We start from the raw sequence: 23686 nt of genomic DNA, 5'->3' as shown, positions 1-23686 counted from the left end.
AATCAAACTACTACTCATTCTGTTTCAGGCACACTGGGGCTCAAACTTCCCAAGGATATCTTCAAATTAGGGCCTTTGCACAGGCTTGTCCTCTGTCTAGAATATTCTTTCCTCACATACCCTATCCCCTATTAAACATTCAACCTTTGAGAAATACTTTCTACTCCACCCCTCTCCTGGCCAATTATCCCTATCTTATCATAGTCTTATTTTCCAATAGCACTTACCACCTATTAAGGTAATTTACATATTTGCTATGTTCATTGTTTATTATTTACCTCCTCCCACTGATATGTAAGCTCCACAAGGGCAATGATGGTTTTTATATGATCAGTTCACCACAATATTACCAGCACCTAGTCGTGCTCAATGAATGTCTGTTGCAGAAATTAATAAGTCCATGGTGAACTGTACTTCCAGCTATTTCCCCAAACTAAAACTACACACTTAAAAACCACACAAACAATTGATTATTAACAGTGATTCTAAAAAGATTTGAAGAGCCTTCAAATCTTGTGATATGGCCTTCAGATTCAGACTTGGACTTGAATCCCCAGTGCATCACTTAACCTACCAGCTCTGTGACTATGAGCCTGAGATTTCATTTCCATTTAAGAACAACGAAAATCGCATCACTCATCTCTGATTTTTGAAAGGATTAAATGTGATAAGTGTGCAAAAATTCTCAGTACAGTGCCTAACATGTAATAATTGTTCACTAAATGTCAGAAGGCCCATCTCCTTTTTCTCCTTCCTCCTTGATCACAGGAAGTGTTACTTGCTCATTCTGGTGAAGGTTGAGCAGGGCTGGAAAAGGATTTTACTTTACATACTATTCAGTCTGTGGAAGATGCCTGGAGCACTGGGTTGAGAAGAATTTGATGGCCATGTTCAGATTCAGCTAGAGCTTGCACATGATGACATCTAGCTTGGAATTGGGAAGGGTGGAGGGATGATGGTATCTAAGCAGAAACTGCCATCCTGGTTTTAATGGTTTACCCTAGTGCCTCACAGAAGAACCCTTTTTTTCTCAAAATGCTCGTGTGATTTTTCTAACATAACCATGAGAGGAGCTATGTTATACCCAGCATCAATTGTAGAATTATTTCTGAGGATAAGGAAAGGCTTAAAGAAGACACCAGAAAATCTATATTTCTACAAAATGCTTATCAAGGCAATTAAGCTGTCATTCCATTTTATGGAGTCTGCTTCTTTCAGTATATTTCAGTTTACGCAGAGTCTAAAACCATAGAAGGTTAGCTAATCAGGTTTCACAAATCCCATCTCCTCAACCAGATTTTGAAGGCCCACATTTACCCTAAGGGAACTTTTCCCAATGACATAAAGAAAATTGCAACATTTTTTTAAAAGTTCTTCAATCCAGAATAATTTCAGATTAAGCATTTTATTGATTCCAATGGTATAAGAAATATTAAGAAAAGTGCAGGAGATAGATGTTAACTGAAGAAAAGAGTGTTAGAAATGAATATAATTATTCTCCTAAGATGCTATGTTATTCATCAAGTAGACTTGGCCTAGTAACAGTATCTTATGTTTTCATGGCATAGAGAATGTGATAGCTAGTTTTTTAAAACATGGGTTATATCCAAGATATATTTTGGAGGAAAGAAGAGAGTGGGCAAAATGGTATTTACTCCTTTTTTTTTTTTTTTAAGTTGGTATCAAAGGCAGCAACTTATCTGACAATAAGCTTCTGTACATAAGAGTAGAAGGAAATAAATGTTTCCTATTATGTGCCAAATTTATCTCCTGGAAAAAAGAAAACAAAAATTAAACCAAATAAATGGTTAGATGGCTCTTGTTCTATATCAAATCAAGAAACATGAAGCTAAAGATATCCCACAATACCAAGCAACAGTTTCACCCTTACCCACCGTCCTGATCATATGGTGTTTATGCAAATGATAGCCATAAAGACAAACAAGGGAGAAGGGTATTTGACTGTCATCCTTGACTCTGGAAAAATTGGAATCAGCTGCAGAGATGATTCATAAAGATGTATGGTTCTTTATCAACACCTTCAGTAAGAATAAAGGAGTATTGACATTGACCGAAAGGACAAGAGTTCAGAAACTGATTGGCTACCCTACATGACTTACAGGATCACCACAAACAGTGTAAAGGAGACTTGGATTGTATGGCACAACACTGAACATTGCTATGGCTTTACAAGGTCTTAAATAAAAGGCTAAGGATTATAACTGGAGGGAAATTGAGCATAGGACACTCCTTGTTTGTGACTCACCATCCATTCTTAACACAGCCAGGTAAACAGGGCGGGTTCTATAGCCAGAGTGCCTGCATGAATCCTGGCTCTGCCTCTTCCTAGCTGTGTGAACTTCCTCTCTCTGGGTCTTGGTCACCTCACCTGTAAGATGAAAAAATATTTTTCACTATCACAATATATTATATTATTGCAAGACAACTGGTAAGTTCCAAGTAAAATATATTTCATGGCTTAAACAAAAAAAGAGATAATTTGTAATATTTAGATATTTGGGAATATGAATATATATCTTCATTTAACTCTAGAGAATCCTTAAGTTTGGCTCCTGGGTAATATACTAATATCTATCTATTCCCCATTCACCATTCAGGAAGTCATACAAATATACTATCAAGTACTGTCACACAAATATACTACCAAATACTGCGACTGACCACAATGTTGTTTGTTTGTTTTTTAAGATTTTATTTATTTACTCATGAGAGACACAGAGAGAGAGAGAGAGGCAGAGACATAGGCAGAGGGAGAAGCAGGCTCCATGCAGGGAGCCTGATGGGGGACTCGATCCTGGGACTCCAGGACCACGCCCTGGACCAAAGGCAGGCGCTAAACCACTGAGCCACCCAGGGATCCCCAATCACAATGTTTAATAAAAGGTAATCAATGGTTAAAAATTAAGGAATATGTATTTTTAAATCTTTCCTTATCTTTTTTCTGTAAGATGAGAATTTAATGGTACTCATCTCATACAGTTGTGGTAAGGATTAAATATGCTAATAAATGTCAACATATAATATGCACTGTATTATTAGCTGTTATTATCATTATCATTGTAACTTCAAGTAGTACTATTATTGTTATTATATTTAACATTCTCCTTCCTAACATCAATATCTGGAGTTTCCTCTCTCAACTCGATCTTCCATTTTGTATCCCGTGGGCACCAGGAGTGGAACCCACTCAGCCTAAACCCATCAGTATATCTCACTTAACCTAAGTCAGAGAAACCTGGCTGCCTCATGCAGGAAATCCTGAGACACATACTCTCCTCCCTCCTGGGCGAGGTAGCCAAAGAAGTGAAACTCACCTCCCTTGTGGCTGTGGAGTTTCCTGGATATGCTGAGGATGGAGCCTGCCCAGAAGTAGAAGGCCAAGAATGAATCCTACTGGCAACATTAAGTCCTAGGTCAGCCAAACCCAGCTTCCCTGGAATGTTCGATTACATGATTATAAATCTCCTTTGGCTTAAGCTAATTTGGATCTAATTTTGTTTCTTAGATCTTTTATATATGCATGACTACATTGATAGAGGTGTTATTAATATATTTTTATTTAAAAGACAAAGGATTATTATTTGATGAGGATTGTCTCAGAATCTACACAAATGGGGGCTTAAGTGACTTGCATCTAGTTCTTAACCACTACCCTAGTCCATTTGGGCTGCTATAACAGAATACCATAAGTGTTATAAACAACAGAAATGTGTTGCTCACACTCCTGGAGGCTGGGAAGTCTATGATCAGGGTGCTGGCAAATTTGATTATCTGGTGGAAACCTGCCTCCTAGTTCATGGATTGCTGTCTTCTCTCCGTGTCTTCATATGGCAGAAAGGGCAAGGGAGCTCTCTGAGGTCTCCTTTATAAGGGCACTAATTTCATTCACGAGGGCTTTGCCCTCATGCCCTAATCGCCTCCCAAAGGCCCCACTTCCTAATATCACCACATTGAGTTTCTACATGTGAATTTTGGATGGGGACACAAACATTCAGTTCAAACCGAATGTAAATATGTAAACACAAAAGCCCAAATTTGAAGAGCAACGCAACGCAAATTATAATCACATGTACCTGAAGATACTCTAGCATTTCATAGCTCTGTTAAGAAAGTCATCTCTACATGCATTGTCTCAAATATCATGTGGCAGTTTATCCAAGACTTCCCATTGCTCTTTCAGGCACCAGTTGGGGCTCTTTCAAGTGCAAGTAGTAGAAATCCTTCCCGAATCCTTCCCGACCAAAAAGATAATGCTGTGGCTAATTCAAATGGGAAATCTAGGGCTATGTTAGGAATAGTTTAATCCAAGAGCTCAAATTATGTGATCAGGAATCTGTTTTTCTCTCTTTCAGCCACGTTTTTCTTTAGTATAATGGCAAAAGCATGAGCTCTAGAAATGGGCTGCCAGATTTAGAATCCCAGATCCACCACTTCCTAGCTGTTTGACACTAAACAAATTACCTGACTACAATTAGCCTCAGTTTTTAATAAGAATGGAGGAGATAATATTCACTCCACAGGTTTTGGGGGAGGATTAAATGAATTAAAAATATAAATTACTGGGGGCATCTGGGTGGCTTAGTTAAGTATCCAACTCTTGATCTCAGGTCAGGTCTTGATCTTAGGTTTGTGAGTTCAAGCCCCATGTTGGGCTCCATGCTGGGTGTGGAGCCTAATTAAGAAAACAAATAAACTGCTTTATCATCATCATTTTTATCAGCATCAGGCAGGATCTTTCCACCAAGTGATCCTTATGTGATCCTTCATGAAAGAAATTCTTGGTGAGAGCAGAGCACCTATTTCTGGAGAGCATCAGCAAAAAGCCCCAGAGATCATTCTTATTTGCCAAACCTGGATCGTGTACCCTCTTCTACACTAGAGAGTGGGGTTAGCCCAAGCTGACCAATTTGGGCTGAAGGTAGAAGGTAGAAGGAAAAATTAGAGTGCCATTACCAAAAGAGGAAAGAGAACTTAGTCAAAAGCAAAAAATGTCCACTACAAAGCCAGCTAGGCCGTGATTATCCAAATAGTAAATAATAGTAGTTGCTGCTTTACATAGTGAAGAATAGTATTCATGCAAAGGCACAGTCTTTGAGCCTCCTTGTAAGAAAAAGTCCTTTATTATTTAAAAAGTTGAATTTGATAATTATAAAAAGTCCCTCCCAGACTCAATGAGATTGAGATTCTGAAAAATGTTGAGACATAATAATAATAAAAAGAATACAACAGAAATAAATCTTTGGGCATTTACAGAATGGACAGCAATTATCATGAAGTCTCCATGTCTGAGATAAACAAATGATGGTACTAAGCATTTGGTATAATTGGAATTAGCCATGAATGCTTCAGAGATGTGCGTAGTTTTGGAGGATCACTTTCCTTTCAATATGAAAGAACAAAACAAAGTTTAGATAAAAAATTGCATATGTGAAATTTATAAAAACAAAAGCATTTTAAGCCTATTACCAATCTTCTCATTATAAAGTAAAAACTATATTATTTTATCATACAAAATTATAGTACAAACATGTTACCTTTCAGGATAGACAAGAGATATATATCTCACAAAATTAATTACAATTTTTTCAATTCTCCAAAAAGTAAGGTAAAGTACAAAATAACTTCCAAATGTAATATCATCCAAAACAATAGAGGCAAATTAAAAAGCACTAATATTGTTGAAATATCCACAGTACTTTTAATAAGTCAGCACAATAAAGAGTGGATAGAAATTTTTTTTTAAAGTTGGGCTCCCTGGGTGTCTCAGTCTGTTAAGCATCTGTCTTCAGCTCAGGTCATGATCTCAGGGTCCTGGGATGGAGCCCTGAATTGGGCTCTCTGCTTCGCGTGGGGCCTACTTCTCCCTCTCTTCTGTCCCCTACCCCCACCTCACTCATGCCCTCTCTCTCAAAATAAATAAAATCTTTTTTAAAAATTCACAAAAAAAGAAAATTTCATAAATTGAATGGAAAATAAACACTTTGTGAGAATTCTTCACCTTGACAATTAAGAAGGGAGTCTCTTCTATGGCACTCAACCTGAAAACCATGTATCCTTTCACATAATGACTCAGCCTACCTTCTGCCCCTGGTTGCTGGGGTTACAATCACAAAAGACTTTGTCTTCCTCCCTTTGTCCTGGGGGTTTTAATAGATTGTTTGAAGCTGTTTTCTTTCTCCTCTCTCTTCTACTTACCCCCTGGGACTTAGTTTCCAGATCATTCCTCTCAGTCTGTGTCGTACACAAACACCAAAACTGAGATCTGAACTGAGGTCTCATTTAAGCACTGATAGTCTTTATGTCTCTATTTTTTCTGATGCGGGTGATTTAAATTAATTAGCAAATGGGCTGTTCAGAAAGTGTGATCAGACACATTAAGTCCACGGAGTAGAATTGCATTTCCCTCTGCATTTAGTGTCCCACCAACAAGGAGTTGGTCAGTAAACTGCAGGCTCTCAGGAGGATTCCTTTGTGGGTTTAATCTGGTTACAACTACCAAAACACCTACTGTATACAACAGAATCCCATGTCCTCTGTCCTTCAACTCTTCAATCTTTGTCTTAATTTTTCAGGTAACAACAGTACATCATAAGTAGAGGACAAATTTGAAGCTGTTTTTCTAGCAGAGGTGAAGATTTACACAAATCTTTCTCACTTTCCCCAGTAGATCCCACAAGTAAAAAGGGCAATAAGATTGTGGCAGGGCCCTGAGCCCACAGAAGTTCAGCTTGCGGCAGTGACACTCATGCTCTTCCACTCAGATAATGACCAATCCGATGACTTTCGGCATCTTGGGCCCATATCACTAACAGGCTGAAATAATCATCAAAGATCTTTGCTTGACTCCAAGATGGCTATTTCCAAAAACTATTCCTGCTCCATGGCCTTGACAGAGAAACAACTCAGCACCACCTCAACCTCAAATTTGTCTGCCTTCCAAAACATATCTCTATCAGTCTGGAAAATCAGGAATCAATGGGAAATTTCTTTCCAAACTGTTAGCTATCTCCAGATTTTCCAGCTAGTGGGAACCTGAAAAATCCCTAACTACTAGTTTTCTATGGAGGAAGACCAAAAAAACACTTTTTAATAGATTATCCACAAGTCTGGGACAAAACTTTGTGTTCAGAGTTAAGATATGCAATAGTGAAATATAGTAGAACACACACACACACACACACACATACACACGTACACACATACACACACACACATACCTTTATCATTACTCACCAAATCAGCCTCTTCTTTCCTAGGACAAAAAGAAGTCCCCATCTGCCTGAGATTCACATGTAACTACTTCTATCATAATTAAGAGATTCAGCAAAGAAAGAAAAATCCTCAAAGAAAAAAAAAAAAAGAAAGAAAGCCATTTCTAAACCTATAAAAAGATCATATCCAAGAAAATGCGGCTGATGATTATGATATTATATCATATCACATGACATGATTATAACATGGGCAATAGCCAGAGGCTGAGTACAGGTGGTCTGAAAGATTAAAAAACACAAATGTATGAGTGTTCCTTATAATAATGACTCATCCCTCTTGGGGAGCAGCTGTTCCAGACCAGGCCAGTCCTAGGACATCCTGTGAAGTTTTAGCAGTGCCCCAACTGAATTTGGGTCAAAACTGCTAGAACCATGCTGTCCCTTCCTTTCTCCCACCTGGCCACCACCACCAGCAGTCTGACTTTCACATTAGCCCCGCGGAGGGCTTCCTGTGGAACAGGGGATGACTTGTGACTGGGCTGGACATCTCAGAATCACCGTAACCACAGCACATCCCACATTCCTGAGACTGGAGTCAAAACATTCTCCTATGTAGTGGCTAATCCAGAATCAGAGTTTCTGATCCAATTGCCTTATTTCCCTGTACAACTTCTAGTTTCAAGCACAAAAGAAAAAAAAATAGGGGAGAAAAATCTGGGCTCTTTTATTAAAGTCATACTAAAACTAAAGCAAACAGAGAAGTCAGAATTCCATGCAAAAATGCTCTGCTGGCATTTGGGAAAATTCATGTGAAGCCAAAGCTCAGAGGACAAGAGGGAGCCAAGGAACAGAGAACTCAGAAAAAAGCAGGAAATATCACCCAACAAGATTTCACCGCGTACTGGTAAGTTTGTGTAAACTTGGTGCTCGAGGTAAACCAATAATTAATGGCTACGAAACCACCACTCGGTCATTCAAATGGCCAAGATCCTTAAAATACAGGCATCCGGTTGAAACTATCTCAGTAAATGGTGTTCCTACCACTTCTAAATTCATAACCATAAATCTTTGGAATTAAAGTATATTCTTGACCATTCTACCTAGACAAGAAAGCAGTCACAGTTCTATGGACTCATGGATCTATAAAAACAAGGCTGAATTATCTTTACTTTTTTTTTCTTTAAATCTTGTTACTCTGGCTCAAGTCAATCTTTTCATATTTAACAAGATTTATTCTCACATGAGCAATGTGATCCATAGAATCAGCAGGCTATTAAAACTTTAACTTTTTTTTTTTTTTTGGCCGCTTTCCATAAACATCTCAAACATTTTTTTTTTCTTATAAATATTCAGTCTGGGGGCAGTAAAGAGTGATGGGACATGTTTATTTTGGGAAATACTCAACAATCTCAATAACCATGACCCATCTTTGCATACAAGCCAATCTGGTAGATTTGCCAATCCTCTGAATAGGAGGTAAAGACCGTAACTGGCTGCTTTCAGTACTCTTAGGTGTCCCAATTTGTAATCAAGTATCAATTGGCATGGACTCAAATATCTGTGCGTGATAACACAAAACTTAGGGTTAAACACAGATGTAGCTAAATTTCATCCAATCCAATTTCTCAGTTTTTTCTTAGGCCAAGTGTTCAGTGAGCCCAGGCATACTTGTAAGTGTGGGGCCAGCCATTGTTTGAGAACTCCATATTTGAAGGGAATATTTACTCCATGCCATATTTTCTGCGTGATCTCAGGGACAAAGTCAAAATCAGAACCCCTTCAAGGTTCTAGCAAGCACATATCATCACATTGTGCTCAAAGCAGTCTTGTTCATTACCTTCAGTTTGGGGTTCCTGGCATTGTCAACCACTTTGAACAGATTTGCTTGGCTGCCACCTTCACACTTGAGGGTTTTTTCTAGAAGAAAAACATAAGTTTTCAAGTTGCGATTTTATTATCACATATTCCAGATGTTTCGGGTAGATTAAATGAAAATAAAACTGTATAAATCACATGCAGTCATAGGTGATTTCAAATGCTCCTGAATGACATTAAACATAAAGAATTTAACTTTAGTACTGCTAACATAATCTCGACTAACTACATTATCCCTGTTGTCTGAACTATCTGTAAACCATTCAGGCTGTTCACCAATATCTGGTTCCCCCCTTCCTGGCACATAGTAGGATTATACTTTTGACCCTGCTGAACCTAGCATGGGTATATGACTCGCTTTGGCCAGTTAATGCAAGCAGAAATGTCACTGTGAGAAGGAAGCTTTAGGAGCCAATGCCATTTGACCACATTAGTTTCTTCTTCAGCCACAGTGATCATCCATGCTCTCAGTGTGGCTGCTCCACCATGCTAGATCCCTGAATGAGGGTGACAAAAATATGCAAAATGGAAAACAATATGAACAAGAAATACATATAACTTTAAATAATTGAGCTTTGGGAGCTGTTTGTTATGGCAACAGAGCCTAGGGAAAAAAATATATGGGATATGAAGCACTATGGCGAATGTTACTATAATCTAAAAGAGAAGAAATTTGGGGCTATATCTGTTACACTGTAGCATATATGAGTATGTATCCTTTTATATATATACACATTATAATACTACATATTCTATATTACTGTATATTATTATATTGCATATATTATTGTTAGCTGCCTATTAAAACAGACTTCTCTCCCATCTCCTCTACAAAAAAAAAAAAAAAAAAGAAAGAAAAAAACCCTTCTCAAATCAATCGGATAATCTAAATGCTCGAAATTAATGCTCAATAAATGAATCTCAAATTAACGGAGATTCCCCCCATCAAAAAAGTACTTGATCCATTTGCCAAAATCATTTGCAGAGTTCCACACCTCCTCTAAGACCAAGTACATTAATCAAACACAGGGCTTCAAGGGGGCTTCATTTTGAGCAACCCAATGGACAAATAAATTAGCTGCCAATGGCTCTTTTGTAATGGAAGAGGACCAGGCTGACCCAAGGAGACAGGAGTAAATCACGAAGGAAACTGTTCACGCAAAAGCAGCATTTGGGGACCTGAAGGAAACCAAGGAAGCCATCCTGCGTACTCTCATTTCCAAGAGCGTAAGCCAAGCACATGTGTGTTTATTCGCTAATAAGAAGCTGCAAATGTCCCGTGTCTGGCTGATTTCTTATGTGCTACAACCACACAGATGTTTAGGTCTGGGTACACGTCTGAGTGTTGTGCTCAAATGCGGCAGCTCATAAACTTGATCACGCATATTACACCTATGATCTGTAAGAATGTCTCCCTTCGACACAGTGTATTTCTGGAAGGTTTTCTTCTCCCTCGCCTGGATGGATTTCCTGAGGTCCCTCATTGAAATATGGGCAGAACTGTCCATTTCTACTTTGCAGAGCTTTTCGCTGGTGACTCAGTGAGGGATGATGTCATATGTTATCCTGCACCGGGCTGCTGTGGTTCCCTCTGCTCCCCTAAACCATTCCCTCTGTGTCTGGGGCGGACAGCACTCCCCTGTCGTCAGCTTCTTCCCAGCCAGCCCCAGGCAAACAGCCTCCCCAGCAGCAGATGAAACAGGAAGTCTGACAGCTTGAGTCTGCAGTGGGACCCCTAGTGTTTTCCCACTCCCTGCCCTGGCAGCGTTCCCCACAAGTACAAACACACGCACACAGAGCTCCCATTGTTGCAGCCTTCCCCAGCCCACTGATCCTAATATGGAATGCAGCAGGAAACCCATGATTTCCTGATACTCGCAAGCTGGAGGAAGCAAGGGGGAAACTCCATTAAAAAGCCCAGCTTCCCTCCATGTTAGACGCGAAGGGGTAAGGGGGCAAGGCTGAGCAGGATCCCAACGTGTCCTGGGCCGGCCGGGCGGGGGGAGCGCCAGGGAACCGCAGGCGGTTGACGTTTCGGGACGGCCCGCCAGCCCCTAGAAATCCGAGAGGATGAGGGGTTCTTAGCTCAAACTAGAGGGGAACAGGGACAGGGGCTTTTGAGCATTCTCCCAAACGTGCGTTGCCTTTCCGGACCAGTATGGTAAGCGCGAGGGCACGTGCCAGCTGCCCGGGCCAGGTCCGCGCCACCCCAGGCTCGCGAAGCGAGGCCGAGTGACCGGGAGCCCGCCCGCCGCCCGCCGCCCGCCGCCCGCCCGCCGCGCTCCATGGGCTTCGGGAGCAGCCGGAGGACCCACGGCGGCTGCACGGTCCCCGCAGCTGGAGCCGCCGGGATGCACTGCCCGGAGGGAGGCGACCGCAGCTGCGGCTGCAGCGGCACCGAGGACAAGAAGATGCTGAAGTGTGTGGTGGTGGGGGACGGCGCCGTGGGGAAGACCTGCCTGCTGATGAGCTACGCCAACGACGCCTTCCCAGAGGAGTACGTGCCCACTGTGTTTGACCACTATGCAGGTAAGGACGGTGGAGAGCCTGCCCCTGCGGCGGGGGGCGGGGGGCACCGTGCGGGCGGCCACACCCCAACTCACAGGGGCCTGCTTTATTTCTAAGAGCAGGCAGTGTGGGGTGCGGGCCGGCAGTGGCCAGGTCCCGGAGCGGAGCACACAGCCAAGATCTTTGCTGGAACTATTAGGACAATTCCTACATCGATGGGCATCCTAACACTCCTCCCCCCGCCCCCCTTAAACCCTTACATCAGATGACTAACACTGGGGAAATACCCTGGACCTGCTCTCCAGGCACTGGGGCCAGGGATTTCACTCCATGTGCGCCTGGAGATTGCTAACTTTTTACGCAAACGGTCTAAAATGTAGTGTGATTGCAATACACTTTTTTTTTTTTTTGTAAAAAAAAAAAAATCACCACTAACCACACAACTAGGGAAAGAAGTTTGCCACTTTTCATGTATGTACCCCATGCCATTCATAAATGAAATGGTAAAATGAACAAACATTAGAACACTCATTTTTCTGTAACGATCGGTGGCTGTACTATTTATTGTACTTTTTTATTTTCCTGGGGCTGTAGATGGGGGGGGGGGCGGTTGGAGGGAGGAATACGAAATATTGGAGGGAGGAATACGAAAAGGTTTCAAGTGTCCATTAGGCAGTATGTATCTTGAATTAAAAGGAACATGTTTAATTAGTACGTTTTTAAGGTAAAAGATGAAAATAACATTTGAATCATTTTATTTTTTTTATTGGAATCATTTTAAACTATGTCCAGAAAGGATGAAATTGGACATAAAATATTTTAAGGCGTGACAGTTAAAATAAGGTAGCCACCACAACTTAATCTTTTCAGTTACTTTTGTTTTCTGAGTGTCCTAAAGTTTGTAGGTGTTCTTATCAATGGGATAGCTTATCTCAATTTTTCCATGTTGATTCTTACTTTTTCTCTTCATTTCCAAAGCAAATATTGTTCTTCAAAAGCAACTTCATGAAATTCTTCAAGTTTACAGTAGCCTAACTTTATAGGTTTTTTTTTTTTTTCAACAAAATGATCAGCTTCGGTGAGTTATCAGAGATTTGAGACTTCATAAAAGGAAATTCTTCCTTCCTTCACCTTGGCTTTGGGTCAGGTTCAGCAAAGGGGAAGTGGCCCACAGGAAACCTGTGTGAATGTTGGCTTTGCTATGTGGCCATTTGAAATCCTCTCTGTTAGGAAGTAGCTTCTTTTCCAGAGCTAAACAATCACCTAAATCTCCTCCTTCTCCTACCGTTACAAGATTTATGACAATATTACATAGCAGATTGGGAGAGTACCACAGTGAAAATAGTATCTACTTCCCAGAAGTTTGTTTTATATTTGTAAAAATTAAGAGCAAATTTTAAGGCTGGCTCCCTTAAGCTTTTCTGAAAATATAATGACTGCACCCAGAGAAGAATATTTTAATGAAAACAGAATAAAAAGAAAAACAAACCAAAAAAGAAAAGAAAAGAAAAGAAAAGAAAAAAAAGCCTAATAAGATTAAAAGTAAATAAGTAACTAAGTAAGTTACCAAAATACTTGACATGGAAACATCTTACCAAATTATTTATTCCACATCCTCTTTTCTGCTAGGAAAGGAAAACTGGCTGGTACCTAATTTCAAAAACTTTTAGATCGGGGGCGGGGTGGGGGGGCAAAGTCTACTAAAGGAAGAGACCTCAAGTCCTTTTGAAAATGATGTATCCCGGTCCCCATCTATTGGTTCAATCGATTATCAGTCTATATAAAGAAAGTCTCTCAGAAAGAAAGAGGATAAAACCATCTTTAGAGATAAAGTCAGCCTATAAAAAAAATTTTCGAGATCGAGCAAAGGCTGGATTCCACAAAGATGAAATTATTTTATATTTCAATTGTCTATATACTTACTGTTATTTGTGCGTCAAAGCATCTTAAAGATTTTGGCTGCTCTATGATTTTACCTCTCAAGAAACTGCAGCCACTTTACCCAAAGCCATACATTGCACATAGTAGGCATTTCCAAACACTGTTGCTTTGATTTACACTTTGTACCTTTTTAAGTACACAATCATCCCAGGTGCTTTCAGTTAGTTTGTAAAGGAAATGAAGCCATGAGCCTCACATATCTAGGATCCATAATGAAGTGAACATTTCCATTCGTAAGGAGATCTCCAACACAAAGACAAGCTCCTTGTACCCCACCAGCCTCCCCATATATGAGCTGATTGACTGTAAAGCCCTACGCAGTTACCTGAAATCCTGCAGTCAATTGTAAAAGGACTAATGCTCTCTTCCTTATGTGAACAAGTATCAGGTACCCAGGCCCTGGGTCCTACTCGCCCATTCTGAAATCACAAGCAGCAACTGAATTGCCCAGTCTTTAGAAAATTGCAGCTTATGTCTAAGAGAAACTACCCCTGGAAAATTTTTCCCTAACAGCTGCCCACCCTGGGAAAGTAGGGATATAACAATAAGAAAAACTGCTCAAGGTGGTGGGCTTCAAAGTCAGAGATCTCACTCCTAATACTAGCACTGCCATTGCTGTGTGGCCTGAGCAAGTCACTTAACCTTTCTGTCCCTCAGTTATTACACACACACACACACACACACACACACACACACACAAGACAACATTGGTATTAGGAGTGTTTGTGAGAACAAAATAAATTAATATATGTGAAGTTCTTAGACCAGTGCCTCACATGATAAGTGTTAGGTACATAGCAGCTATTATTGTTAAGAATAAGTTCTCTACACTTGCACACAGTTATGGAAGGAAATTAGAATGTAATTAAAAGATAAAGGGGCAGGCCGGGTGGCTTAGAGGTTTAGCGCCACCTTCAGCCCAGGGCCTGATCCTGGAGACCCGGGATCAAGTCCCACGTCGGGCTCCCTGCAGGGAGCCCCCTTCTCCCTCTACCTGTGTCTCTGCTTATCTCTCTCTCTCTCTCTCTCTCTCTCTCTGTGTGTGTGTGTGTGTGTGTGTGTGTGTGTGTCTTAGGAATAAATAAAATCTTTTAAAAAGGGAAAAATATCTTTTAAAAAAATAAAGACTACAGGGCACCTGGGTGGCCCAGTCAGTTAAGCATCCAACTCTTGGTTTCAGCTCAGGTCATGATCTCAGGGTCCTGAGATGGAGCCCTGCATCAGCTCTGTGCTGGGCACGGAGCCTGCTTGAGATTCTCTCTCTCCCTCTCCCCCTCTCCACCTCTAAAATAAAAAGATAGAGACTACAACAAAGGAAAATGGCAATTCTAAGAGGATCCTCCAAATGGAGTAGGAATAGGATGAAATGTATGTATTGTCTTTATAATATAGTAATCATGTGTATTGATAATTGATAAATATGCACAAAGTAATAGAAGTGGAGTATTAAATTGGGAGGGGAAATAGCAGTTTTGCATGAGTGATTATAAAAACAATTAACGACCAACCAAAAAAAAATATTTAAGGTTTATGAATCTTAGTTATTTTTCCTCTGCCCGAATGTACATCTCCTCTTTCCTTGGCTCCATAAGAATTCCTTGCTCCACTTTCAACCCAGCTCCAGAAATTTGCTTACATTTCTAGAAGGCAACTTATACCACGTAGAGCAATCTACCTGTTTCTTTGTTTTTCTTACTCCCACTCTGCTCTGAGCTCCTGAGGGAGAAGGTCGTGTCTTGCCAAATCCCCTGGTCAATTCTTATCTTACTGGATTGGATGGCTTCAAGACTGTTTCTTTGCTTGTTTACTGGGATAACAATGTCTCCTGGCTTTTATTCCCTTCACTGGCAAATTTCTCTCCATCTCCTGCTCCATCTCTTCCCAACCACTGTATGTTGGCAAACCTCAATGTTCAGTCCCTCGGTTCCCTTCTCGATTTACGTTCATGCCCAAGTTGGTTGTACCTAATCTCATGGCTTCGATTGTTATTTATATACCAATGGCTACCACATTTATATCTCTGGTCCCAATATTCCCCTGAGATCCAGACTCATATATCCAAATGTCCATCTGAATATCTAATAGGCATCTCCAACTTAATCTGTTAAAACAAAATTCTTTAACTCCCCCAATCTACTCCTCCCTTAGACTTCCCCATGCAAGTACATGACCACAATCTTGAACCCAGTTGCTGAGAACAAAAACTTCAGTACTATCCTTGGCTCCTTTCTTCCTATGACAATACCCCTACTACTGATCAGCACAACAGTCAAAATACCTCATTACGTCTAGCACCTCCATTGTGTCGCTCTCATCTAAGTCACCATCGTTTCTCATCTAAACTACTGTAATCACCTCTCAATTCCCTGCTTTCAATCTTGCCCCCCTCTAGTCAGTTCTCCACACAGCTGGCAAGGGGGTGATCCACAGCTCAAATCTCCCAGTCCCTTCACACTCAGACCCCATCATTCATCATGTTCTACAATGTGCTCCATGACTTGGCCCTGTCGTCTCTCCATCCTCACCTCCTAACTCTCCTCAGTATTTCTCTCTAGCCATACCAGCCAACTTGGTATGCCTAAAATACTCCGATATCCCATTTTCCTTGAAGACTTCACACTTGCTCTTCCCCCAGCCTGACACTATTCCCCTGGATCCTCTCTAGCTTTAATTGACCACATTATTTAACACATCCACACACAAAAGCACAGACACACACACACACCGAGTTACTCTTTAACCTCTTACCTGCTACATCTTTATTCATGACATTTCACATTACTGGCATTATACTTCTATTTATTTGCTTACCATTTTTATTCCACACTTGAATGTGAACTCGATGAGGACAAGGACTTTGTCTTGTTCACTGCTCTATCTCCAGCCTTTAAAAAAAGACCCCAACATAGAGTTGATTCTCAATAGATAGTTATTGAATAAATGAAGTGGTATGTCTTAATCACCTTTGTCCCTCTAGAACTTAGATAATTTCTGGTCCATTGAAATTGCTGAATAAATGAACAAACTGCTGGTCCAATCTTTAGGAATGAACATGTTTAGAAATTTAGTAAACATGTTCTATTTTTGAACTATTTTGTTGACAAGTATCATTTTATGTCTACTGGAATTGTAACATAGGATGAGTTTTCTTGACCAATAGCCAATGTCACATCAGTTGAATAATGTAATTCTGCAATGTGTAAATTTCATTTGGAAACAGATGAGCTGCAAATTGCTCCTTATGCATTATACTCAGAAGCCTACCTAAATTTTGAGTGGCCCACTCAAACTCATAGTTCTTATATACAGAGCATGCTTCAGAGTAATACCAAATTCAGCTAAGGACTAGGACCACAAATTAGGGGCAGTGGGATGAAAAGAGATAGGGCCACTCACGCTTTCGACAAGCGAGCCTGAGAAACATCTCTGGGTCCTGCTTTCTACTCCCTTCTAGGAGGACTCAAGATGTCCTAAGAACCTTTAGAGCTTTCACAGCTTACCATGGAACAATCACATTTCTTTATATTTTCTTGAACTTTGAGTTTTGTGACAACACCTTCACGGATAAAATATTATCAAGTGATGTTTCACATAACATATGACATAGGAGCGACACTTCCATTTTGTGTTTAGTTAGATTATATGTCAAGTTAGATCATGTCCATGGTATGTTCATGTACACCACTGTGTCAAATAAGCCTGGTCAGGTTGGATTGTGGGCACAGTGTACCTCATTCACCATTTCTATCAGCCTCTGGCTTAGTATTGATTTTTGTCTGTGGCTCTTTCTTCTATCACTCACCTCTCCTAGAGTTTGTCAAAAGCCATCTGTGTTTCAAAACTCATTTTGGGGGCATCTGGGTGGCTCAGTCACCTAAGTGTCTGCCTTTGGCTCAGATCATGATCTCAGGGTCCTAGGATCAAACCCCATATCAGACTCTCTGCTTAGTAAGAGTCTGCTTCTCCCTCAGTCCCTCCCCCAATTCATGCACATTCATGCCCTCTCTCTCCCTCTCTCACACACAAAAATAAATAAATAAAAGCTTAAAAACAAAGCAAAACTCATCTTTGAAGTCACTGTTTGCAAATCCAGCTGCCTATTCAGGAAATTAACATGATTAATGGAAAGGGAGAAAATCTGGTTGCTCTATCAGCTGAGATGTAAAAGGAAGTTGTTTCTGTTTCACAGAGAGCTGAAAGTCAAGTCTAACTTTTCTACCTAATTAAATGGTGATCAGTCCAAGGTAGACTGAATCATAACCTTAATGGCCAGAGCAGGAAGGGAAACTGTCCAATCCACTGGCAAGGGGAGGGGTGGAGAGTAAAACAAAATGATAGAAAGTAAATAAAAACAAAGCCCTGGGCTTATAAAGGTTTGTAACATAGTTCTACCCACTTGGGAATATTTACTCGGGAGTGTCTCTTTTGCTCTTTCGGAAGACACTTGAGAGTCTCTAAAGAATGGATGAGGTTCATTTTCTATAAGCCAAAAGGAAACTTGAAACAACCCTCATAGGACTATGAAATAAATCACCAGGATTTTAACCTCAGACAAAAATATAAAAGAAGTTTGCATAAGAGGAGACAAGCACGGACCAGTAGACTCACTCACTCTGTTCCTTCTAAATGCAATGACGCTCAAAAACACAGTCTTATAGGTATCCAACGCCCTCCAATATCTCCTTTAGAGAGAGTGTAATGTGTGGCCGATGCTTTTTCTGGACCCTTGGAGGCCATACCAAAGGTGTAGTGGCAAGATTTACAGAGACAGTTCCTTTCACAGTCTACCCTGAGATGCTGCTGAAAGCAAGCACAGGTCAGAGGCTTCAAGGGTACAGCTTACACTCTGAAAGCCAAAGAAACCGGTAGGCTGGTGAGTTATGAGCTGCAGCTCTTAGGAGTAAGAAAGAAGAATAGAAGAAGGATAAAGAAAATTAAATATCTGTAACCCCTCCCCCCAAAAAAACCATGCTCCCAGGATTGGAAACTGCATCTGCAGTTCCCAGCCCTCCTACATTCCAGTTTTAGCTGGCAACAAACCAAGGACTAGGACCAATTCAGTCTCCTTGCGACCGAGACACTTAGTTCCACATGGCCTGATTCCCTTCACTTCCAGGCTAGGAAATCCTTCATAAATTTTACTACCTACCTGCCCACGGAGGTTGGGCTTCAGGGAAACAGTATTTTATTTCTGGAATAGCTTTTTCAAAATCTGCCATTTCTCCCTCTTAGTGTGAGACAAATAGCAAATTTGGCTCAGGGATGGCCCAGCACATTGGACGTTTATGTTTTGGATATAGTTGACCTGTTTGACAAAGGCAGCATGAAGATGGGCAATAAACAGAAGGCCTCTTGGGAAAGGACAGGTGAGGAAACTCAACTTAATGCTGTTCCTCAAACGAGCTAGGGGTGGTGGAAGGGGAGGTGGGCGGGGTTGGGGGTGACTGGGTGACGGGCACTGAAGTGGGCACTTAATGGGATGAGCACTGGGTGTTATTCTATATGTTGGCAAACTGAACACCAATAAAAAAATAAATTTATAAAAATTAAAAAAAATGCTGTCCCTCATTAATCCTGAGCACAAGATTGCAAGGGCCTATGATGGAAGCTCTACCCTCTGAAAGGTTGCAGTTTCTGATATGATGCTGAAAATTTACTTTCCCACATACAAAAATCCATGCCACCCGTTGGGTTAGTCAGTAGAATCCAAACAGTTAATTTTCTGGGTGTAACACAGGCAGGATAAATTCCATCATGAATTCAAGAGAGACCAACTGTGAGTCACAGAGCGGCCTGGCATTGTTCCTGAAAGCTCTGAAGTCCACCAGCTTCTTGAATGTGTTCAATTTTCGTGAAACAAAAGGACCTGATTTATGTGTATCTACTTGGTCTTGTCTTTGTTGTGAAATACAGCTTTTATTTCTGGTGCTCTTCATTCCCGTGTTAGTATTGAGTCCCATTATGGCCATGTGTGATCCAACAAGCAGTGTAGTAATATTAATTATGAAACTCAAGTGTCACTAGTATGTGTATTAACAACAATAACAGTAGCTTCCAAAGTCTTTGCTATGATTTAGGCATATTTGAGATATTTTCATACATCGATTCACTGCTTCCTCACCATGATCTTATGAGGTGTCTTATTTTCTCAATTTTACTGATGAGGAAATCAAGGCGTGAAGATATTAACCAGTTTGCCCAAGGTTAAATAACCTGTAGAGAAGTAAGTGGAGGCCATGAAGCAGTACACAAACATCATAATCAGTGTAGAGTTTTAGAGCTATTAACATTAATCAAAAAGCCACTGTTAGTTGGCATATGCTAACCTAACACAAACATGTAAGGGATTAACACCGTGGCAAAGTGTTCCTTGTTAATGTTATGGTCCTGGGCAAGTGTTCAAGTCAGTGGGGCTACTTTCCTCCATTTTAGTCATTTAGACACCCGGGCTCCTTCCATCTTGTGACCCTGCCACCCCTTGGGACCTCAAATTATCTGTACCTAGCCAGTCGGATGAGAAACAACAGGGATAAACTCGGATGGAAAGTTTTATGGGCCAAACCTGGAAGTGACAGACCTCATTTCCAGTCACACTCCATTGGACTTCTAAAGGAGTCACAAGGCCAATCATTGGCCTGACTGGGAGATCTTCAGCGGGCTCATTGAGGGAAATTCGAGAACACCTCCTCTCAGGGGAAGAAGCAAAGAAGTCTTCAAAAACAGGAAGGAGCCGAGGACCCTGGGGGTGGTTTTGGTGCAGCTCTGGACGTCTTGGATGCTACGTACTGTTCCTCCACAGCCACCCGGCCCTGCGATTATGAAATGAACATAAACATCTGTTTCCCCTCGGCTACTCCTCCTGCGCTTCGTGCTTTGACCTACATTTGGGAAAAACAAAAATGGAAAACTTAAAATGCAGTTCCTGAGAGTCCAGAAAGTCTTCTCCTCGGACTAGAATCTGGTTCCTGAAAGAGACAGCATGTCAATTCTGTGGGAGGCAGAAATCTCAGAACTGGGACTCGCACCCTTAGTAATCAACCAGCTTGACAAACAGTCCTGCTAGTGGGGACGAAGCCTCCCTTTGGAGTTTCTCCAGCTGTTTAACACAAATTAGCAAATCGAGCCTCAGGATGTGATTCTGCTTGCCAACAGGGGAGAGATGGCCTGGGTGGGATGAAACACAGTGAACAAAATTGCCTCCTGATCCTTTTGCAGGACTGTCTACACTTGACTAATAAAAATAGTAATTTGCAGGGTGCCTGCGTGGCTCAGTCAGTTAATCATCTAACTCTTGATCCCAACTCAGGTCTTGATCTCAGGGTCACAAGTTCAAGCCTGGAGTTGGGCTCCACATTTTGCATGGAACCTACTTTAAAAAAAAAAAAAAGAGTAATTCACTAATACTATTTAGCTAAGTATTTAATATGTGTCAAAACCTGTTACTCTTGCTTACTTCTATGAGCCCCACAATTTCTCTAGGTAGTAAGTATCTTCAATTCATGGATGAGAAAACTGAAATTCAGAGAAGTCACCCGTCCAACATCACAAGGCCAGCAAGTGGCAGAAAGGATTCAAATCTATCAGCTCACATCTTATCTCCTCAGTGAGGCCAGAACACTCCAATTAAATTGGGCTTCCTTTCAACACCTATTAATTTCCTCTGTAATTAGTATCTTATTCGTTTATTTAATTGTCCATTTTTTGCCTCCCTTTAGAATGTACACTTTACAAAGGCAAGCTTCTTTCTGTGTTGTTTTCTATTATGTCCCTATGCCTGGGAATGAGCCTATGACACAACAGACACTCAGAAATGTCAGCTGAATGAATGAATGAATGACATCGAGAGTCTTACAGTCTATTTTTTTTTTTTTTTGAGAGTCTCACAGTCTTAACCACTGCACTTACACTGAAGGGAGCATCCTATGTAAATAGTCGGGATAGTTTTCCATGCTGAAATTTGATCCTCCCACATCTTAAAAGGATATATTCTAAGCATCATAAACACATATTCAGAAATATTGCATTGGCTTGATTTAGAACTTGCAAAACAATTTTATTTTTCTAGGAAAAAATTCTAAAACATTTTGTTCCAGTCAAATTTCAAACTTGTAAGTTCTGAGTGATTTAACCAGGCAAAAAGTTGTTTTCCTAATTTTCTTTTAAGATTTTATTTATTTATTCATGAGACAGAGAGAGAGAGAGAGAGGCAGAGACACAGGCAGAGGGAGAAGCAGGCTCCATGCAGGGAGCCCGACGTGGGTCTCGATCCCGTGTCTCCAGGATCACACCCTGGGCTGAAGGCGGCGCTAAACTACTGAGGTACCAGGGCTGCCCTGTTTTCCTAATTATATAAAGGAGTTCTGTTTTATCTCTGTTTTTTGGCTGTCATATGCTAGAGGCAAAAAGAAAACCTTAAGTCCTTAAAATATGTGCCATATAACTTTTTTCCAGATAATGAGATTAATTATGAAGAAAAACAAGAAGTCAATAATCTTCTTAATGTATAACAGGTGTAAAACTCCTAGGAATTACGGATGATATTTATAAAATGCAAGCATTCATTAGCTAGAAAGTGTACTAATTTTCAGCTTGTATGCTTGCAAGAAATGCAATGAACACGTTCATATATACTACTAATGAGGCATTTTATACTTGTCAAAGTAAGAGATACGAGAAGAAAACTGGCTTCCCTTCCCCCACCCTCTCTCTCTCTCCTCCTTTCTGCTCATGTTGGATAAGCTTGCACTATGAGCCCCAAATGTTTCTTTCCTCAACTAAAGTGAATTGCATACGACATTTGCCATAGTTCAAGCTGGTAAATAAGAGCCGTAAGAATTTTCAATAGTAAACATGTTTTTAACCAAGCTTTTCAAAAGAGAGAGTGAAAGTTAAATCTTTTTTTTTTTTTTTTGAAAGTTAAATCTTGAGTATCTATATTAGGTACTAACTTTGCTAGTAGAGATTTTATTCTATTTATTCTGTTCATTTAATAATAATTAATGATTAATTATTTAATTATTTAATAATTCTCCATACCAAGTCCTTCCTTTTAGATAAACTGAATCCATCAGGCAGCATCAAAGCTATTTCCTCTCACTCAAGCTCAGCAAAAATGGAGAAATCCTCATTATCACCCTGAGAATGATGACTCTTAATATATTTGAACACTGAGGAAACTTTCCTCCTTGTCTTCAGACAATACACCCAGATCTTTCCAACTCCCTTCATAAATACCTGACCTTGTATTTCCCCCATTTGTAATAAGTAGCTACTCACAAATTCAATTTAAGTCAATCATGAACAACTTGCATTTTAAATCCATAGCTGGCACACCGAAGCCTTTGTAATGGTTTGATAGGAATGGGCATCTTGTCAAAACTTAGACATAGTCATTAACAGGATGTAAAAATCTAAACTAAATAATCTTTTCAAGCACTTCTGTCTTTTGGGGTTTTTTTTCCCCACTTGTTATTTAAATTAAGTTAGGTCAATCCGACTAATATAAAGAACTGAAGTCGCCAATATAAGAGTACTACATTTCTCTCCCCTCAGCATTTTAATACATCGCTATTAAGTCATTCCCAGGTTTATCTACATTATAATATCATGTTAAGGCTTTTCAAATACAGAATTTCTTTGAATCCCAGAATTAATCTTGGCTCCAAAAGTCGACACATTTTGTGGTATTCTAGGATACCTGGTCCCCGTGGTTCCCATAGATCACTGTGTTTTATAGTACTGAATACCCAGTCACCGTAACAGATATGCTAGTCTTACTAGGAGTTAGTATGTAGTAGACTACAAATCATCCTGAATGACTTTTATGCTTCATTTACTTTCTGCCCATTAACACATAAAAGGTTTATTTAGCGAGACATCCTATTTGGCAACCTCACCAATTACCACAGATTGAATTTCAGTTTCCCAAAAGACATCCTATTCCAGGGTAATATAGAACTCAGCAGGTTTTTCTGGATACAAGGAGAATCAGGCTCCAAGCTTTAAGAGTTCCTGGGTACCTACAAGAGACCATTAGTTATTTTGGATCCTACTACAACATCAACTAACCTTAAGTATAGTAATTTACATAGTAAATTCCTTCACATCACACCCAGTTCGATACTTGGATC

General features: G+C 40.3%; 1 protein-coding gene and 1 long non-coding RNA gene across 2 annotated transcripts in view; one reads left to right on the top strand and one right to left on the bottom strand.

Moving 5' to 3' along the window:
- Positions 1-1645: 1645 nt before the first annotated feature.
- Positions 1646-9150, bottom strand: LOC121493344. Its single transcript, XR_005988455.1, has 3 exons — positions 9070-9150; positions 2267-2389; positions 1646-1770 (listed from the first exon to the last, which is right to left on the bottom strand). It is a non-coding gene; the product is annotated as an uncharacterized LOC121493344 (long non-coding RNA).
- Positions 9151-10966: 1816 nt separating this feature from the next.
- RHOJ (ras homolog family member J) overlaps positions 10967-23686 on the top strand; it is a 78311-nt gene continuing 65591 nt past the window's right edge. The window contains exon 1 of the mRNA XM_041759120.1: positions 10967-11636. Coding sequence (XP_041615054.1) covers positions 11393-11636 — 244 coding nt within the window. The 5' untranslated portion in view covers positions 10967-11392. The remainder of the gene's footprint in view (positions 11637-23686) is intronic.

Source organism: Vulpes lagopus, chromosome 6, assembly GCF_018345385.1.
Source record: "Vulpes lagopus strain Blue_001 chromosome 6, ASM1834538v1, whole genome shotgun sequence".
NCBI classification, from domain to species: Eukaryota; Metazoa; Chordata; class Mammalia; order Carnivora; family Canidae; genus Vulpes; species Vulpes lagopus.
The sequence above is the reverse complement of the archived record's forward strand: the minus strand, read 5'-3'. Positions and strand labels throughout refer to the sequence as shown.